The following is a 19,688-nucleotide window of genomic DNA, read 5'->3' on the forward strand; positions in this document are numbered from 1 at the left end:
CTGGGTCTGAGCAAGGCCTTTGAGCTTTTCATCCAAACTTTGTTCAACCAAACATTTGTGAAGTTTTTGTCTATCTATCTCTAAGGGTGTACTTAGAGACTGGTGGAAAGGAATTCTTCAGCATATTCTTCCTTTTGAAGACAACCATTGGACGAAGCTTTTTTCCATTAGCTTGACAGGCTAGCACTACGGTAAAATGTTATTTCTCATGCCCTGTAGTTTTTACTGTAACAATTTTGTTTCCCACTCTGTCACCTGTAGTGTTTCACAGCATATCTAAATACATGGACGTTTCATCCATGTTTCCAATATTTTCTACGGAGAATCAAACATTTTATGCTCCTTCAGAACAAACATTGAAAAATTATGAAATTTTTCACCAATGTCTTTGGCAGTTTTTGAGTGATATGAGTTTTTTGGCATAATGTCAATCCACATCTATTCATAAATCTGGTACACCACCCTGCTGAGGATTTAAATTGCATAATAATAATAATAATAATAATAATAATAATAATAATAATTGTATACAGTGCTCAGGTGCACTACAACTCATCTAAAGTGTATATATAATCAGGTGTAGTTTCGACGGATTTCGGGAAGCATGAGGGCCTTGAAGGATGCAGTGTCATGGCAGTTAACAACTGATGCAGGCAGTTTATTCCACGCTTCAGCAACCCTGAGCGTGAAAAAATGTTTCCGAAAGTCATGGGAGCTGTGCTGTTTTCTGACTTTGTAGGCATGTCCACGTGTGTTAGACACATGGAGATCAAAAAGGTGTTCAGTGTTGTTGTTGGTGAGGTGGTTGATAACCTTGTGGGTGTTTACCAAGTCTGTCGCCAGACGCCGGAGCTTCAGTGAATCCATGCCCAGGGAAACAAGGCGCTCAGAATATGGTAGGTGTCTGATGGAGGGTATGCGTTTGGTTGCACATCTCTGGACAGATTCCAGGAGGTCAATGTTCTGAGCAAGATAGGGATTCCAAACTGATGATGCGAATTCCAAGTGTGGTCGTACCATAGCTGTATACAGTTTTAAATAGATGGCTGGAGAGCGGCTAACAAAAGTCTTGCTGAGTGATGCCAAGACACCCTCGGCCTTCTTGACAATTTTAGAGATATGCTTTGTCCAACGCAAATCACTGCTGACAGTGATGCCTAGGTCACGCTCGCAAGAGGATTTCTTGATATCAGTGTTGTGGAGGGAGTATGTGGACGCAGGGTTTTTTCTCCCAAAATGCATGGTGGTACACTTGTCCACAGCCAGTTTCAGTTGCCAGTCTGTGATCCATTGCTGCATTGTGTCTAGGTCTGATTGCAGGAAAGAGTTGTAGACATCAGGATCAGTCCTCTTGATTTCAAGGTACAGCTTGATGTCGTCTGCATATTTCAATACTGTGGCATTCTTTAAATTGGCATCTATGTCATTAATGTATGCCACAAACAGGAGGGGACCAAGGACAGATCCCTGTGGTACACCCGATGACATCTCATATGGTGTAGAGTGCTGTCCTAGAACTGTGACTACCTCCTTTCGGCTGAGGATGAAGGATTTCAACCAGTTAAAAAGGTCATCCCCCACACCCATTGCAGAGAGTTTCACCATAAGCCTTTTGTGTGGCACAGAGTTGAAAGCCTTAGCAAAGTCAAGGTAGACAATATCCACCCATGAGCCACTGTCAGTGATCTGAGTAATGTCCTCAAGGAACTCGACAAGCTGGTCACTGCAGCTGGAGTTAGGGACAAATCCATATTGTGAGGGTCGGATGAGACTGTGAGAGCTCCAGAAGTTCCAGAGTGTTTCTCTGACACACGATTCCATCAGTTTTGCAATACAGCTAGTGAGACTGACTGGGCGATAGTTGACAGGTGATGTGCGGTCACCCTTTTTGAACAGAGGAATGACACTGGCAGTTTTCCACTGCTCCAGAGTAGCACCATTGTTGAGACAGTACTGGAAGAAAATAGAAAGCTGGTGTAAAAGGAAGTGCCTGCCACGTTTGAGAAGCAGGTATGTAACTCCATCGAGACCAGGGGAGGCATAGTTGCGCTTATTTTGAAGGTGACGTCGCAGCATTGCAGGTGTAAATTCCATAGTTGTTATGGAGTTTGCTGTTAGTGATGGTGAAGATGGTACATTTTGACTTTCGACAGTGAATATGTTTGCATAGCACTCGGCAATGAGTTCTGCGCATTCCTTGGGGTCGTCAGTGATCTGGTTCGTGTGAGGGTTGCGAAGAGGGCCCACTGGAGAGTGAGGTCTCTGCTTTGAATGCACATATTTCCAGAAAACCTTGCTGTCAGGATTGGCTGCTATGCACTGTTCAAATTCAAGCACTGCATTTTTTGTCACTTGCTTGAGATGGTTGGAGGATTTATTCCGCTTCTTCCTGTTGGTGTCTGATTTATGCAACCTGTATTCCCGTTCAGCAGTCCGACGTTCCCTCCTGGCAAGTCGGACCGCTGAAGTTTCCCAAATTGCCCTTTTGGGGCGGTTCTTCTTTTTTTGTTTACGTGGCACTGATGCTGCACATGCTGCCCATATTGAGTCCAGGATACTCTGGAGTATAGTATTCACATCTCCAGAGTTGTAGAATTCACGCCAGTTTGGGTGCTGTAGTTCAGTGTGGTACAGGTTCCAATCTGCTCTCTTCCAATCGAAGGAAGCAGATTGGAGATGGTACTTTGGGGCAAGCTGAATGGCTTTGGTTCTTATTGAAAGTTTGGCTAGAGTGAGACCATTATTTCTGAGGTCTACGCACTAATCACACAATTATTTTTCAAGATTTTGGTACAGAGATGCTGCAAATCTTGCTGCTCTCTTCAAATTTGGCATTTCTCTAAGCTGTTCCTTCAGCTTCTTCCATCAACTCACCACCTTTTCTGAATCACCAAACTCTCTTTCTGCAGATCTGTTTCCATGTTCTTATGTATAACCCACCATTTTCAACTTAAACCTACTTCATAATTCTTTCTCTTACTCAGGATTAGGGTTTGCAAGTATTAAAATATTTTAACAAAACATCAGGGCGAATAAACGTTGTCAAAAAGACCAAAATGCAAACTCCCAATTTCTGCTTTCTAGTAAACAGATGTCCCAAAAATGTTTCCATAACAACTTGATAACTGAAAAGCTTGAGCTCAGGGTATGTGCCTGAAATACAGATACGTCGCCATCTACTTTAGATCCCTGTGATGTCAAGCGGGTAGGTCACAACCCTGATTTTTATCGAAATGTTTGGTAACAAAAAAGTGCAACTTATCCGCGAGTATGTACAGTATATGTTAGAGTATCAGACCTGTAATATGCTAAGTTGAAAAAAATTAATCAGCTGAGATTATGCAAGAAATTAATTAACAAGAACTGATTTTAGAGGTGCTGAATAGCCAAAAATAAATGAAGGGAAATAACTCTAGACGGACAGACAGACAGATAGATAGATAACAGCGGTGGGGTGAGAGAATGGCAGAAAAAGAAATTGATAGTGCATATAGTAATGCACTAGCATTGCTCGGGCTTGTTTTCTTTTCAACCCTTTAGAATTGGAATTTTTGAAAAGTAAAAATTTTGCATTATGTAGCTTGTTATTCTCTTAAAGTGAACATTTTTCTGGTTGAAATACACCAAATAAATGACGACACAACAGTCAAAAAATCGTAAAAAAATCAGGATTTTCATAGAAAAAAAGCACCTTTTTAATGTAAATAATTTTTGGTGTTAACATGGTCCAATTTGAATTTTTTCTTCTATGGAAGGAAGAGCAAACCTTCTTCTATCATACTCTCAATTTTGGTCAACTTGCGCCGCAGGGTCTCAGAGGAGATAGTGTTAATTGAAGGCTACTAAACCTGCCATACACAGACAACTTCAGCTTTATATATAGAGAGAGATTAGTGTATCTCAGCTCAAAACCACCCTGATCAATGAAACCTATAATCAAAGGCATTGCAGCTGTGACTCCAATCATGTCTTTCTTGCCTTTTGCATAATGCAGTGGTTCTGAACCAGGTTCCATATGGTGCTTGGGAGGGAAGGGTGTCCATATAGGATTTTATTGTTAATGTTTATGGGAAATAAATTGGTTATTCTGCTACAATACACAAAATATTAAAAATTTCTAAACAATTCCTAATAATATTTAATTATAAAAATACAGTAAATTTAATGAGGATCCTTCTGTATCTGTCCTACTCTCTTTACTCTCTTTTACTCTTTTACTTGTTTCAGTCATTTGACTGTGGCCATGCTGGAGCACCGCCTTTAGTTGAGTAAATCGACCCCAGGACTTATTCTCTGTAAGCCTAATACTTATTCTATCATTCTCTTTTGCTAAACCGCTAAGTTACGGGGACGTAAACACAGCAGCATTGGTTGTCAAGCGATGTTGGGGGTACAAACACACACACACACATACACATATATATATACAACAGGTTTCTTTCAGTTTCCATTGACCAAATCCACTCACAAGGCTTTGGTCGGCCCGAGGCTATAGTAGAAGACACTTGCACAAGGCACCACACAGTGGGAATGAACCCAGAACCATGTGGTTGGTAAGCAAGCTATTTACAGCCACTCCTACATGTACATTTTATAGTATTTAATGCATTTTTCATTGATTGAGTAACTAAACACGATGCATCCTGACTTTTGTTATATATATATAGATATAGAAAACAAAGTTAGTTTATTCCACACGGGCAGAAATATAGTAAAAGTAGAATTTGAAAATGCACTGAGAATGGTTAAAATATCTTATATTGATATATTTAACCCTTTCGTTACTGTATTTATTTTGAGATGCTCTGTGTTTCATTCAATTAATTTTAAATATAACAAAGAATTTAGTAAAATAACTTAGTTATCATTAAGCTAGTGTTGGAACATAAATTGTGAGTAAAGTTTGGTGGAAGATTTTAATTCAAAACTTCTGAAAACAAGACATTTGTACTACAGAGCCAGAGGCGGTTTTGGCCAGGTTGGTATCAAAAGGGTTAAAGATGGAACCGGTTTCACAGTTTACACTGATTTTCAAAAATTTGAAATAGAAAATGTGGCTTATGTTACAGCTGTCTTGCTTCTGACTAGTATTCAAAGCTTGCTCTATTTTTATAGGGTGTTCATGGCTCAGTTTAGTATATGTTTTGAATAGTTTTTGATAGGGAGAGGGTAGTCACATGGTCTTAGAAATTTTTGTAAGTTCCCCACTATGTCTGTGTGTTAGTATCAAGTAACAAAGTTTAGTGTCATAAGTTAAGGCTGATATGATTGACTGAACAAGTCTAGCGGTAGTACAAAACAATCAATGCTCTGAAAGTTTTCTGCCAGGTATTTGTAGAGAATGAACAAGTGATTAAGTTTAGAACCTTCTGTAAGTTTCCCCGCTATGTCCATGCATTAGTGTCACGTGAGAGTATATTTTGCACTTAAAAATGAAGGCTGACATGGTTGAGCGAACATGTCCAATTGCAATCAAGGCACTCAAATGTAATCTATCTGGCAGGAGAGTAGATGACAGAAGTCATTTGTGTGTAGTCCAGTGGCTAAAGTTTAGGTTGTAAGCTGTGTAGGTTCCTCATGTTAAGTGGCAGAATGAATTTTGTGTGAGAATACTTATTTGTGTTTGTACTTTACTAAAGTTTGTTAAATATGGGTTTGTACTTTTGCATGAAAGCATTCTCTTGTCACTTGACACTAATACACAGATGTAGTGGGGAACCTACCAAAATTTCTAAGACCAGTCATGTGACTACCCTCTACCAATCGAATTCTCTTCGAAACATATACTAATTTGAGTCATGAACTCCTTTTAAAAATAGAGCAAGCTTCAAACACTAGTCAGAAGCAAAACAACTGCATCATAAGCCATGTCTTTCAATTTCAAATTTTTGAAAATCAGTGTAAACTGTGAAACCGGTTACATCTTTAATTATACTAATAAAAAATATCTTATCTATTCTCTGTGCATTTTCAACTTCTATTTTTCCTATATATACATACACACACACACACACACACACATATATATATATATATATATATATATATATATATGTATGTATCTATGTATGTATGTGAGTGTATATATATATATATATATATATATATATGTATGTATCTATGTATGTATGTGAGTGTATATATATATATATATATATATGTAGGTCCCAGGTTGAGTCGGGGTTAACCACAGTAAATAAGGTACTCAATACATAGCAGAGTAAATTAATTTATTTTATAGAAGGAGCTTCTACAGGACTAGAACTGTTTCATTCAGATGAAATCTTCAGGAAGCTGGCTGTCAAAATAAGGTCTGGTATTTATACCAGCTTCCTGAAGATTTCATCTGAATGAAAGTTCTAGTCCTGTAGAAGCTCCTTCTATAAAATAAATAAATATATATATATATATATATACCCTCCTTCTTCCATTTTCCTGAGCGCCTAATAATAATAATACTGTAATTGTTCCACGTGTTGTTGTTTTTTCTGTTTTCCCGTTTGGATTAACCTTATATATATATATATATTATCCAAAAAGTACAATATTAAATATGTATTAAATATCCATCATGGTTGATCTTACCAATCAGTTTCACATAACGAATACAATGGAGTGTTAGGTAATAACCTGATTAAATAACTTTACACTCATCAGAGTTAGCTGATATGGAAGGGAATATGGCAACTGCCCTCTATTGTTGGAGGTAGATTAGCACAACTGGTCAGCAGCTGCTGTAAAAAAAGGTGGTGAAATGAAAGAGAGGCCAGAGGATTAGGTTAGGAGTTATGTCCCTTGCTTGGATCGGCTGTGAAACGAGCAAGAGTTGTCTTGAAGTGGGGAAGATGTGTATTATCAATGTGGTGCTCCTGTGGGATTGGGGTGTTTGATATGTATAGTGGTGTCACATGCATGATTTTTTTCCAGGGGTGTAGGTATGTATAGTGCTGTATTCGTTGATCTGTTTTCTTTCTGTAAAGGATGAAGTCATGGGGGGTTTTTATGTTAGCATGTGTGTGTGCTTTGGTTAAACTCATTCGTGGAAGATCGTTGGTGGAGGATCGAGGGTCAAGTTAGGAGGCTTGTTGTTGCAGTCATGGTGGGGCATGCAGGTACGATAGGATGTACTTCCTTTCATGTGGGCAAGGATTAAACACCTCACTCCTACTATTTAGGTAGACATCCAGGTGTTGGGTACCTTTTAAAATTGCTCTCTTCTCAGCCAGGCATAATCTGCTCTTCCTGTCACTATTGAAGTATGATTTGCATTTTTCTAGGATCTTCTATATTATGCTGTACTCCACGGTCCTTTCTTTCAAAGCCCAGATGTGCTCAGCTAGGGCTGTGACATTATATCTCTCTGGGATGTTGAAGGTATATATATATATATATACACGCATCCACACACACATATATGGATCCATATACATGCACATACATACACACTCACATGCACAGACATACACGCATCTCCACATGCACACACACATTCCCACTCCATCAACACATACATACCAACAGACACACACACACCTGTAACTATAGCTACTGACCTCTCAGAACGACATTAACAAAGACGCACTCAGATCCTACCAACAACACACACACACACAGACTACTCACACAAACACACACACACACAGCTTTCACCACACGCGCACACACTACCCCGCATACACACACACACGCAGTTACTGTCACACACACACACACATCTATACCGACCATCTTCACACTCTCCTATCCCAGAAAGCACTTTCTCTTCCTCCATCTACTTCTAGACACTTCAGAAATGTAACCGCACGTGAACTGCTGGCAATTTTTTCTCCTTCTTCTTCTTTGTTTGTTTTTTTTTCCTGTTTCTGAGGAAGAGCTATGCTCGAAACGTAAAACAACAACTCCCTTCTTTCTCTGAGTGTCATATTATATACATTACTTTTGCTACATCTTCACCTTTGCTTGTTTTCTTCTGCCTTTTAATTGGCTATATATATATATATATACATAAAAGTTAGATAAGGCCGGTTTATGGGATAACCTTAGGTTTCACGCCATAAAGCCAGGCCCTTTATAGACGTCAAATCTAAGGTAATCCCATAAACTGGCCTTATCTAACTGTAATATATACTGGTCTATAACTTAGAGTGTGCTTCTTTTTTCGGATTTATGTTTACGGACGATCCATATATGTACACACACGCACACATACACACACACTTTTTGTCCGCTCACTCGGAGATATATATATATATATATATATATATATATACTAGCAGTATCGCCCGGCGTTGCTCGGGTTTGTAAGGGAAATAACTATATAAGCATTTTTAGAGAGTTACTTCCCTTATAGATGCCAATTCGGGCTTTCTTAGCCATTTCTGTTTTGGTGTCTTCAAGCCATGAAGTCGTTGTTCTAAAAGAACGCTGGTCTCCTTGACAACGCTTTACGACGTTGATTTCCTTACACTCCCTTCCCCACAGATTCACGAGGGAGGGAAGAAGGGGGAGAAGCAAACAAGTGCACGTGTGACCATGGACGCCAACTCCGCCGCCATCGACACACGAAAAATTATGTATTAAAATGGAATAAAAAATGATGTTAAATTATTTTTAAAATCGTAGGCTCATCGTAGACGCGCGCTAATACTCAGACGGGCTCGATATGAATCACGACTATAAGATACCCGAATTTGGTTAAACTGCACCGCAAAATGTGGGAGTAGTTAGGAATCTAAATCGAAGGGGACAGACACTCACACAACTACAGTTTTATATAGATAGATAGATATATCTCCGAGTGAGCGGACAAACGAAAGGGCGCTCAACAAATTTATTGGGAGTTACGTGTGTGTGTGTACTGAATGGCAATGAAAGTCCAGCAAAGTAAAATAGGAATTAAAGGGGTTCATAGACAAAAGATAACAAAAAAAAGCAAGATTGAGAACCATTTATCTAATGTATCCTTACGTTTTTAAAACAGTAAAGTGTGGCTTCGGGATGATTCGCTGCTATTTCTAGTAGGTCGAGATATTGATGTAAACGTAGAGGCTTTTTAGTGCGTTTGACAAAGAAAGAAAAAAAGACCGGGAGGAGAAAAGAGAAAGAAACTAACATAGAGGGAGGTGAATGAGCATCAGTGAGATAGAGAAAGTGAGGCAGTGCGAAAGTGAATAAGATATATTATACAGGCAGAGGGAGAGAAAATGAGAGAAGTGAGTAAGAGTGAGAGAATTAAGAACTGAGAAACAGACAGAGTGAAAAAGAAAACGTGAGAGAAAAACAGGGGAAGAAAGCGTAAAAGGAGTATGATGTGTGTGTGAGAGAGAGAGAGGGGGGTGAAGAAAGAAAGAAAGATACACGGAGAGAAAATTATTTGAAGCGACACATTTGTAGATTTATTTCCATCATGTCAGTAGTTTTATCAAACATGGAAGAAATGGAGGTACTGGATCGCGAAAGAGAGGAGACCAATGATGACGGCGATGATGACGATGATGATGATGGAAATAAAAGTGCAAATGATATGCAAATAGAAGATGGCGAAAAAGGCGGTAGGAAAAGTGAAAATAATTTAGCCGCACCCTGTTTAAATCACAATTTTGTCGGCGATGATGCAGACAATGATGATGATAATAATAATGATGAGAAAATTCTCTACTCGCGTTGTTTCGGTCGAAGATGCTACTTTGCCGATCTTTTGTCTTATTTTCGAAGTTCCTTTTCAACGTGCCGACAAAGGTAAATATAATATATACGGGTACCCTCGCTTTTACTATCCGAAATTCACCGTTATTTTTTTAATGCAGTCCTATGTATGTAATTTTTTAAAAATCTGTTTTGGTAATTAATTTCCTAGGAACTAAAAATATACCGGTTTTCTTTTTTTAATTTGGATGATTATTTAGTCTTTATTTTGCAATTAAGAATTTTAGCATCGATGATCGAATATATTTTGATGGCGAATACCTATTTCTTTATTGCCCACAAGGGGTTAAACATAGAGGGGACAAACAAGGACAGACATAGGTATTAAGTCGATTACATCGACCCCAGTGCGTAACGGGTACTTAACTTATCGACCCCGAAAGGGTGAAAGGCAAAGTCGACCTCGTATTACCAATTAGTTCAATACCTTACTGTTTCACTGTAGGCCGACTTAACGGCTTATCTTTAATTAACTGCAGCTGCTAATTGCAGAGTGAGTTACCTTAAAAATCAATTAAGGAAGCTAAATTTCTTAATTTAAAAAAAAAAAGAAAGAATGAAAAGAAAATTAAATAAATACAAAAACTTTTAAAAGCGAAACCTCAGCTCCTGGAGAACTAACGAACTAGTTATAGATATAAATGCATACATATTTGTATAGAACCATATTAAATGACAGACTAATTTGAATTTTGGACCGCAAAGGCGAAGATACCCCCCGGCATTGTTTCTTTCGTCTATGTAAGGCTGTACCGGGTGGTCCCAAAGTCTTGTCACCCCTACCGAAAAGTAACAAGAACAATAGAGAAATCTGAAATAGAAAATTAAAACAATATATATATATATAAATTGTATATAAATTTACTTTAAAGATGGTATAATTAATATAATAATATTTGGTGAAAACGAACGTAGTTTACAAAATAGATAAATAAATAAATGAACTGAAGAAGTGCTGGGGATGAGGGTGAATTATGAAATCAGTAAATTATTGGAGCAAAGACGTGCACTTTTTCGATCGAATTGCACCATCAGGGGAAACTACTGCACTTAATTAAAAGAATTTTTGCGATACCTCTGCAAATAGAAATAAAAGTTGGCGGTGGGGGAAGCGAGCTGCTCACTCTGTTACGGAATATAGAAGTAGTAGTTGTAGTAGTAGAGTCCCAGGTCAGCCTTTGATTCGGCTGCTCGAGCAATGATCAGAGGCGTTCCTCTCGCGATTACCCCGTATCTTTTGTACATCGGGTGACTTCTACATTCTCCGAATGATTCTCTCTCTCTCGCTTTATATTTTAAGATAGTAAAGAGGCTTGCTGCTTCTAACGAAAGAACACCAAGTCGAATGACCACGGGTGGAAAGGCTTATATAGATATATGTGCATGGAAAATGTATGTATATGCGTGTGTATTCAAGCATTCACTCCGGTTTGACGTCTTATTGATATATATTATCCCTTTTTTTCTTTTTCTTTAAACTGCCGTTTAAATATATATAGATATATAAAATGCACGCGTGTTAAATGCCAGATTACAACTTGGTGAGGTCGAAAGCCATAGGAATCTTCCAGTCTTCCAAGTTGAAACAGTACACCAGAATGTCATAGAAGTGGGAAAAAACACGCGTGCATTTTATATATCTATATATATTTAAACGGCAGTTTAAAGAAAAAGAAAAAAAAGGGATAATATATATCAATAAGACGTCAAACCGGAGTGAATGCTTGAATACACACGCATATACATACATTTTCCATGCACATATATCTATATAAGAACGGCATAAACGATGTAATATATACATGTTATGACAGGCATACACGTGCGCGTAATGTATATAAAGTTAAATCTATTTAAAAGTATACTCGTTCTACTTAGCAAATATTGACTTCTATCCTGTTTCTATCATATAATCTCTATTTCTTTCCGTGTATTTGTACCGCATAACCTCAATGTGTGAATTTTTGTACCACTTAAATTTATCTATAATAATAATAATAATAATAATAAAACATTGTGTACAGTGCTCAGGTGCACTACAACTCATCTAAAGTGTATATATAATCAGGTGTAGTTTCGGCGGTTTTCGGAAAGCATGAGGGCCTTTCTATGTATATGTGTGTGTGTGAAATTATTTCAAAATAATTTGGTTACTTATTGTTAAATGCCAGATTACAACTTGGTGAGGTCGAAAGCCATAGGAATCTTCCAAGTTGAAACATTACACCAGAATGTCATAGAAATGGAAAACACATATGCCTGAAACTTGATACGCCAATTAAATGCCAGCTAGCTGTACGTGATTGGTCAGAAATTTGACAGTACGCTCGTGTATGTGCACACGCACGCAGCTGTATATGCATGCACTAGCATTATGACCCGGCATTGCCGGGTCATAGTGCTAGTAATAAATAAAATGATAAAATATATATGGCATTAGGAAGGGCATCCAGCAGTAGAAACCATGCTTTATCTGATGCAGCTCTCCAGTTTACCAGTTTCAAATTGTCTAACCCATACCAGCATAGAAAGCAGATGTTAAATGATGATGATGATGATGCTGATTATATATATATATATATATATATAATTTATATATATATTTATATATCTGTAAATGTAATATGTGACAATTACTCGGTAGCCATGATAAAACTCTGAGTTTCGGATGCCAGAAGAGATGGCGGTGTGGATTTCCACCTCGGCATCTAAAACCCGGAGTTTTATCATGGCTACCGAGTAATTGTCACATATTACATTTACAGATAAATTCCTCTATTTACATAATATCGAGGTCTCTTTCATTCTTTTGTTGTCTTACCATTTTCTATCAATATATATATATATACACACACACAAATTCAGAGAATGGAGTAGAGAAAATTAAAATCCAGGTTACATATGTTTCTAGCTAGCTGAATCATCATCATCATCGTTTAACGTCCACTTTCCATGCTGGCATGGGTTGGACAGTTTGACTGAAAACTGGTAAGCCCGGGTGGGGTATGGGCTGCTGCTGCACCAAGTTCCAATCTGATTTGGCAATGTTTCTACAGCTGGATACTCTTCCTAACTCCAACCACTCTGAGAGTGTAGTGGGTGCTTTCTATGTACCACCGGCATAGGTACCATTGACCTGACACCAGCATCTGCCACAACTACAGTCTTACTTGGCTTGACAGGTCAACACAAGCACAGCAGATTGCCAAGGGCCTTGGTCACCTGTCACTGCTTTCACGAGGCTCAGCACTCGAGTGGTGCTTTTAGGTGCTACCAGCACAGGTGCCAGTCAGACGGCACTGTTATCGGTCGTGACTACAATTTCACTCGGTCCAACAGGTTTTCACAAGCACAACATATTGCCAAACTATTGAAGGGTGCTACCTGCCACTGGCACAGGTGCCAGTCAGACGGTACTGGCATTGGTGGCAAACTGGCAGAAACGTTAGCATGCCGGGCGAAATGCGTAGCCGTATTTCATCTGCCGTTACGTTCTGAGTTCAACTTTGCCTTTCATCCTTTCGGGGTCAATAAATTAAGTACCAGTTATGCACTGGGGTCGATGTAATCCGTTTGTCTGTCCTTGTTTGTCCCCTCTGTGTTTAACCCCTTGTGGGTATTAAAGAAATAGGTCCTGGCATTGGCCACAACTACAATTTCACTCAGTTCAACAAGGCCTTCACAAGCACAGCATTCAATGATTGAAGGGTGCTTCTAATGGGCCAGTTAAACAAAACTAGCATCAGTTACGTCTACAATCTCACTTGGCTTGAACATAGTTGGTGTGTTTACATCACTATAATTAGCAAAAAGAGACCAATAGAATGTGCACCAAGGTCAATTTGTGCAACTGAAATTTATCAAGGTGGCACCCCAACATGACCACAGTCCAATGACTGATACGAGTAAAAAATAAAAAAATAATAGTTGTTTTTCATGAACTGAATGTTTTCTTTGCAGGCACCTTTCCAGATGACATTTTAAATAATTTTGGGACTCATACCCCCCACATACACAGCATGTAAAAGTAGGAAGGCTAGATAAAGTTTCTGCACTTATCACCTGACAACAGCCACTCTGGCAACAGTAAATGATAATACGTGGAGGCACAATGGCCCAGTGGTAAGGGCAGCGGACTCCGTTCGGAGGATCGTGGTTTCGATTTCCAGACCAGGCGTTGTGTGTGTTTATTGAACGAAAACACCTAAAGCTCCACGAGGCTCTGGCAGTGGATGGTGGCGACCCCTGTTGTACTCTTTCACCCCAACTTTCTCTCACTCTTTCTTCCTGTTTCTTGAGTAACGCTGCGATGGACTGGCGTCCCATCCAGCTGGGGGTGAATACATATGCCATAGAAACTGGGAAACCGGGCCCATGAGCCTGGCTAGGCTTGAAAAGGGCGCATAAATAATAAAAAATAAAAAAATAATAATACAGCAAGCTTTTTTCCAGGATTACATTTGTAGAAAAATTGGCAACTTAGGCTAAAGTGATTCTGGCTATCCGTGAAGTGATTTAGCCCATGCCAAATAACCCATTCCTTGGGTTTCAAACTCCATAGAATCCTACTAAATAGTTGTTGATGATTAGCTAAGTTCATGTGTTCTCTTGATATATCGTGTGTTCTGCTAGGTTTCTAGCAACATACATCACCAGGCCAGCATGTAATGCTTGTTTAGTCACTGATTTCTAACCATGAAACATGGATTGCCAGTAGCATACACAACCAACCTCTCATTAATTACTATTATTGGTGAGCTGGTAGAATCATTAACAGCATTCCGTCTCTGTCTTTGCATTCTGAGTTCAAATTCCACTGAGGTCAACTTTACTGTTCAATCTTTAATGGGTAGGGTGGTCAATAAAATTAAGTACCAGTTGGTCACTGGTGTCAGTGTAATCAACTTACCCCCACCCCCGAAATTGCTGGCCTTGTGCCAATATTTGAAATCATTATTATTATTGCTATCACTTGAGTCATTGAGCATCAGGAAATATGCTTAGCAATATTTCTTCTAACTTTATGTTCTAGGCTAACTTTTCCTTTCATCCTTTCGAGGTCAATAAAATAAGTACCAGTTGAACACTGAGGTTAATGTAATCAGTTTATCCCTTCACTTGAAATTGATGGCCTTGTGCCAAAATTTGAAATAATAATTATTATCTCCAGCTTGGTGAAGGCAGAAGTATTGTTTTTAGTTGTGTTTGTTTATATGTCCGTGGACAAGATATCTCAAGAACCACTGGATAGATTCAGATGAAACTTTCAGGGATGTTTGGCCTCGTGATTGGTGGCATGAACTGATTAGATTTTGGGATCAATCTGGTACCAGACAAAGATTCTACATTATTTTTCCTGCTTTTTTACTTTATTTTTGAGAGCAGTAGGGTTGATTTTTAGTATTCTCGTTTGTGAGAGCAGTCAAGTTTATTTCAGATATTCTCATTTAAAAATTATCTCTGGCTAATCATTGAGAGGACATTGGCATTGCCTTGGCAGAGGTTTGCACTCTCTGAGTGCTCTTGTTATTATTATCTTCTATAATATTATTGTATGCGTTTCTGTCTTTTTGTCTGCTTTGTAAATATATTAAACTTATGCTAAGGGAGGCAATAACTTGAATGGAATAACATTTAGAGCTGGGAGGAGGAGAAAGGGAGACTGGAAGAGAGAGAGGGAGGAACTCTATGTACTATTCTGCCTTTGTTCAAATCACAGCTACGGTCGAAATGTTTAACATAATGACACAACGTCATGAAGAATTAAAAGATATATCAATAGATAGCTAACTTAAAATGAAATAACCTTAGCTAAGAGCTGTGGATGTTACACTTTTATCTTTTGCATGTTTCAGGACAAAGGCTGTGGCCTTGCTGGAGCACTGCCATTATTCATTTAGTTTTTGTTATTTGGTTTAAATTCTTATTGGTATTATGAGTTTTACAGATACAGAAGGTAGATAAACCAAAAGACAGATAGACATGTATGTAGGTGAGTCTACAGATATATCAACAGATATGCAGATAGAGAGATGACAGATATACAAATAGATCAGCAGCTGAACTGAAATGAAAATAATCTCAATTAGTAAATAATTGAACTGAGCCTAGATGGTAGTTGGGCCATATAGTTTTGTATAGTTATATATATATATATAACAAAGCAGGGAAACACGTCCACGTAGATATACAGTGTGCAGTGAATAAATTGTCATCTAAATTACGCAAAAATGAAAATAATACTGGCATCTCATTTTATCAGATATATTTACCAAAATTGCATTAAAATATCTTGAAATACTAAAGAGTAAATTTCATCATCATCATTATTTAATGTCTGCTTTCCATGCTAGCATGGGTTGGACGATTTGACTGAGGACTGTCAAACCAGATGGCTGCACCAGGCTCCAATCTGATCTGCCAGAGTTCTACAGCTAGATGCCCTTCCTAACACCAACCACTCCGATTCAATAAAATTGCCATTGGCTCAACCATGGCCCCCAGATGAGATTTTTGAATCTCTTGCAACTCTTCTGAACGGTCTCCTTGTTAATGTTGGTGAATGCTGCCATAATCCTTGCCTTCAGTTCATCTTTGTTGTTACAAGGAGTTTTGTTGGTCTCTTACTCAACTTCAACCCCCCCCCCCCGCACAATAATCAAGGGGGTTGCAGTTTGGGGAGTTAGGTGGCCAGATGTTAGGGTTGATGTAGTCACAGAAATTGTCTGACAGCCACGACTGGGTTCTCTTGCTTGTGAGGCATGGTGCAGAGTCCTGTTGCCAGACATAGGGTCTTCCAGCAGCCACCCGCTTGAGCCAGGGCAGCACTACCTCTTCCAAGCACTTGATGTAAGTCTCTGTGTTGAGTTTGAGATCTTGTGAGAAGATGAATTGAAGCATAACATCACCATCACTAGCGATCACTCCAAACACCATGATATTGACTGGATGTTGGATTTTTTATCGCACTTGGTACATGTCCTCAGATTGACACCCCAACACTCTGAAATGTTTATATTGGAGCTTCCAGTGCAAATGCCAAGCAGTACAGCAAGTCATTTCCAAATTTCTGGCAGAGTGAATTGCATCATGGTGCTGTTTTTCTCACAGATGGTGCCCAACTGACCCTTCGATACTGTGTTGTAAACAAAATCAAAAGCTGGCAGAATCATTAGCACACTTAGTGATATTTCTTCTGGTTTTATGTTTTGAGTTCAAATTTCATGAGGGTTGATTAAATAAATAGCAGTTGAGCACTGGAGTTGATGTAATCAACTTACCCACTTTCCTTAAATTTGCTGGCCTTGTGCCAACATTTGAAACCAATGTTATTATTATCACAGATCTTATGTAATTTTTACAATCCTATGAGTGAATTGTAACCAATGACCACTGATCCTTTGGCATTCTTTCATCAGATCAATTCCCAAGCATCTTCCATGATATTCCTGCACTTTCTGTAAAAATTCTGTTTGAATTTCAGTTCTGGTCTTCTCCAACCATGATTTCATTCCTTTGTAATTGTACAACAACTGTCTGCTACCATTGACACAATTTCAATTTCTTTTTCATACCTCACACCCTTGCAACTTCTCTTTCTTAGTTCTTGCTAATTAAAATTTTTTTTCTTTTACTCTTTTACTTGTTTCAATCATTTGACTGTGGCCATGCTAGAGCACTGCCTTTTAGTCGAGCAAATCTACCTCAGGACTTATTCTTTGTAAGCTTAGTACTTATTCTATCGGTCTCTTTCGCAGAACCGCTAAGTTACGGGGACGTAAACACACCAGCATCAGTTGTCAAGTGATGTTGGGGGGACAAACATATACACACACATACATATATATATACATATATACGACGAGCTTCTTTCAGTTTCCGTCTACCAAATCCACTCACAAGGTTATAGTAGAAGACACTTGCCCAAGGTACTACGCAGTGGGACTGAACCCGGTACCATGTGGTTGGTAAGCTAACTACTTACCACACAGCCACTCCTACAATCTGCTGTCACTTTGAAATGCTATATCATACAGTTATTGTACAATCACTTTTTTGTTGATGATAATTATGCCTTTTTAGGTCTTACTATTTCTCAGTTTTTTTCTTTTCCCTTCTCACATACACTCTGTTGTCATTTCTTGAAATGCTATGACATACAGTTATTGTGGTCTCTTTTCATTGATGATAACTACACCTTTTTAGGCCCAGGTATTTCTGAACCTACTTTCCTCTTCTCACACTGTTCTATATAGAAATCTACAGTATCTTTTCTTTCCATTTATGATTGCAATGCCTGGTCTTTTTGCTCCAATTACTATATGACATTGAATGTTGAAATCCCACAGTTTCCTCATTTTCTTCTTTTTACACTTAATGATCAATACCACCACCTACTATCTTTGCCCAGATTTTATTTCCCGTTACAGTATCGCGTGGCATTGCTTGGGTTTGTTTCAACCCTTTAGAATTGGAATTTTTGAAAAGTAAAAATTTTGCATTATGTAGCTTGTTATTCTCTTTAAGTGAACATTTTTCTGGTTGAAATACACCGAAAAATGGCAACACAGCAGTCAAAAAATCGTAAAAAATAAGGATTTTCATAGAAAAAAAGCACCTTTTTGATGTAAATAATTTTTGGTGTTAACATGGTCCAATTTGAATTTTACCTTGTACGGAAGGAAGAGCAAGCCTTCTTCTATCATACTCTCAATTTTGGTCAACTTGCGCCGCAGGGTCTCGGAGGAGATAGTGTTAGTTAAAGGCTACCAAACCTACCATACACAGGCAACTTCGGCTTTATATTTAGAGAGATATTTTGTTTCCGATTACCAGAATATGTATTATTGCTTGTCTTCTTTTCTATTCTCTTTGTATACGTTTACTGAAGTTGCACATTAGGAGACTAAAACTTTCAACTCTTATAACAATGTTTAAATACAAATGATTAATTTAATATTCTTAGTGCAAAACTATTTATCACATAATTTGTACTAAATGCTTCTTTTTTTTTTTTCTATGTGTGTTCTAGTTTCAACCTTTAGAACTGAATTTCACTGTTTCCCATATTCCTTGTTTATTCACACTGTAATTTATATCTTCTGATAAACTGTCCATACACTGCTTTCCTACTCCTCTCTGTGTTTTTTGCCTCTATTCTAACTATATTATATTAATTTTATCTCTGTAATTAGTCACTTAGCTATGTATATCTATTTTTTAATTATCTTTGCTTCTATTATTGCTATTATGTGTAAGGCTGCAAGCCATCAGAATCATTAGTATGCTGGACGAAATGCTTAGTGATGTTTCGCCTGTTGCTGCATTCTGAGTTCAAATTCCGCCACGGTCGACTTTGCCTTTCATCCTTTCAGGGTCAATTAAATAAGGACCAGTTACTCACTGGTGTCGATATAATCGACTTAATCCGTTTGTCTGTCCTTGTTTGTCCTCTCTGTGTTTAGCTCCTTGTGGGTAGTAAAGAAATAGGTATTTCATCTGTTGCTGCATTCTGAGTTCAAATTCTCCCAAGGTTGACTTTGCCTTTCATCCTTTTAGGGTCAATAAAATAAGTACCAGTTGAAAACTGCGGTCAATGTAATCAACTCATCCCCACCTCTCTGCAAGCTGCCATTGTGGCAAAAATTTGAAATATTTATTGCTATTATGCAGAATTGTTACAACAACTGGTAAAATGCCTTGTGGTAATTTGTTCCAGCTTTTTACTTTTTGAGTTTAAATCCTCTCAAGGTCAACTTTTCGTGTCAATAAAAATTAAGCACTAGTCTGATATTGGTTAAACTTTTCCCCTCAAAATTGCTGGTTTGTGCTTTAATCAGATGCAATTATTATTAATTGGAACTGCAAAATTATTAGAGCATTGAACAGAATGCTTTGGCATTTTTTCTGGCTGTTTATGTTCCAAGTTCAAATTCTACTGAAGTCAACTTTGCCTTCCATCCATTCAGGACATGATAAAATAA

The 19,688-nt window shown here is 38.2% G+C and overlaps 2 protein-coding genes across 4 annotated transcripts in view; one reads left to right on the plus strand and one right to left on the minus strand.

The window, feature by feature from the left end:
• Positions 1–19,688, minus strand: part of LOC115216331 (monocarboxylate transporter 9-like) — an 88,716-nt gene that overhangs the window by 50,966 nt on the left and 18,062 nt on the right. The window lies entirely within an intron of this gene.
• LOC115216276 (monocarboxylate transporter 5-like) overlaps positions 9,133–19,688 on the plus strand; it is a 40,371-nt gene continuing 29,815 nt past the window's right edge. The window contains exon 1 of one of the 2 annotated variants that reach the window (XM_029785476.2): positions 9,133–9,738. In XM_029785476.2, coding sequence (XP_029641336.1) covers positions 9,407–9,738 — 332 coding nt within the window. In that variant the 5' untranslated portion in view covers positions 9,133–9,406. The remainder of the gene's footprint in view (positions 9,739–19,688) is intronic. The other variant, XM_036506870.1, reaches the window with a different exon arrangement.

The sequence above is a fragment of the Octopus sinensis genome, linkage group LG10 (genome assembly GCF_006345805.1).
Source record: "Octopus sinensis linkage group LG10, ASM634580v1, whole genome shotgun sequence".
Taxonomy (NCBI): domain Eukaryota; kingdom Metazoa; phylum Mollusca; class Cephalopoda; order Octopoda; family Octopodidae; genus Octopus; species Octopus sinensis.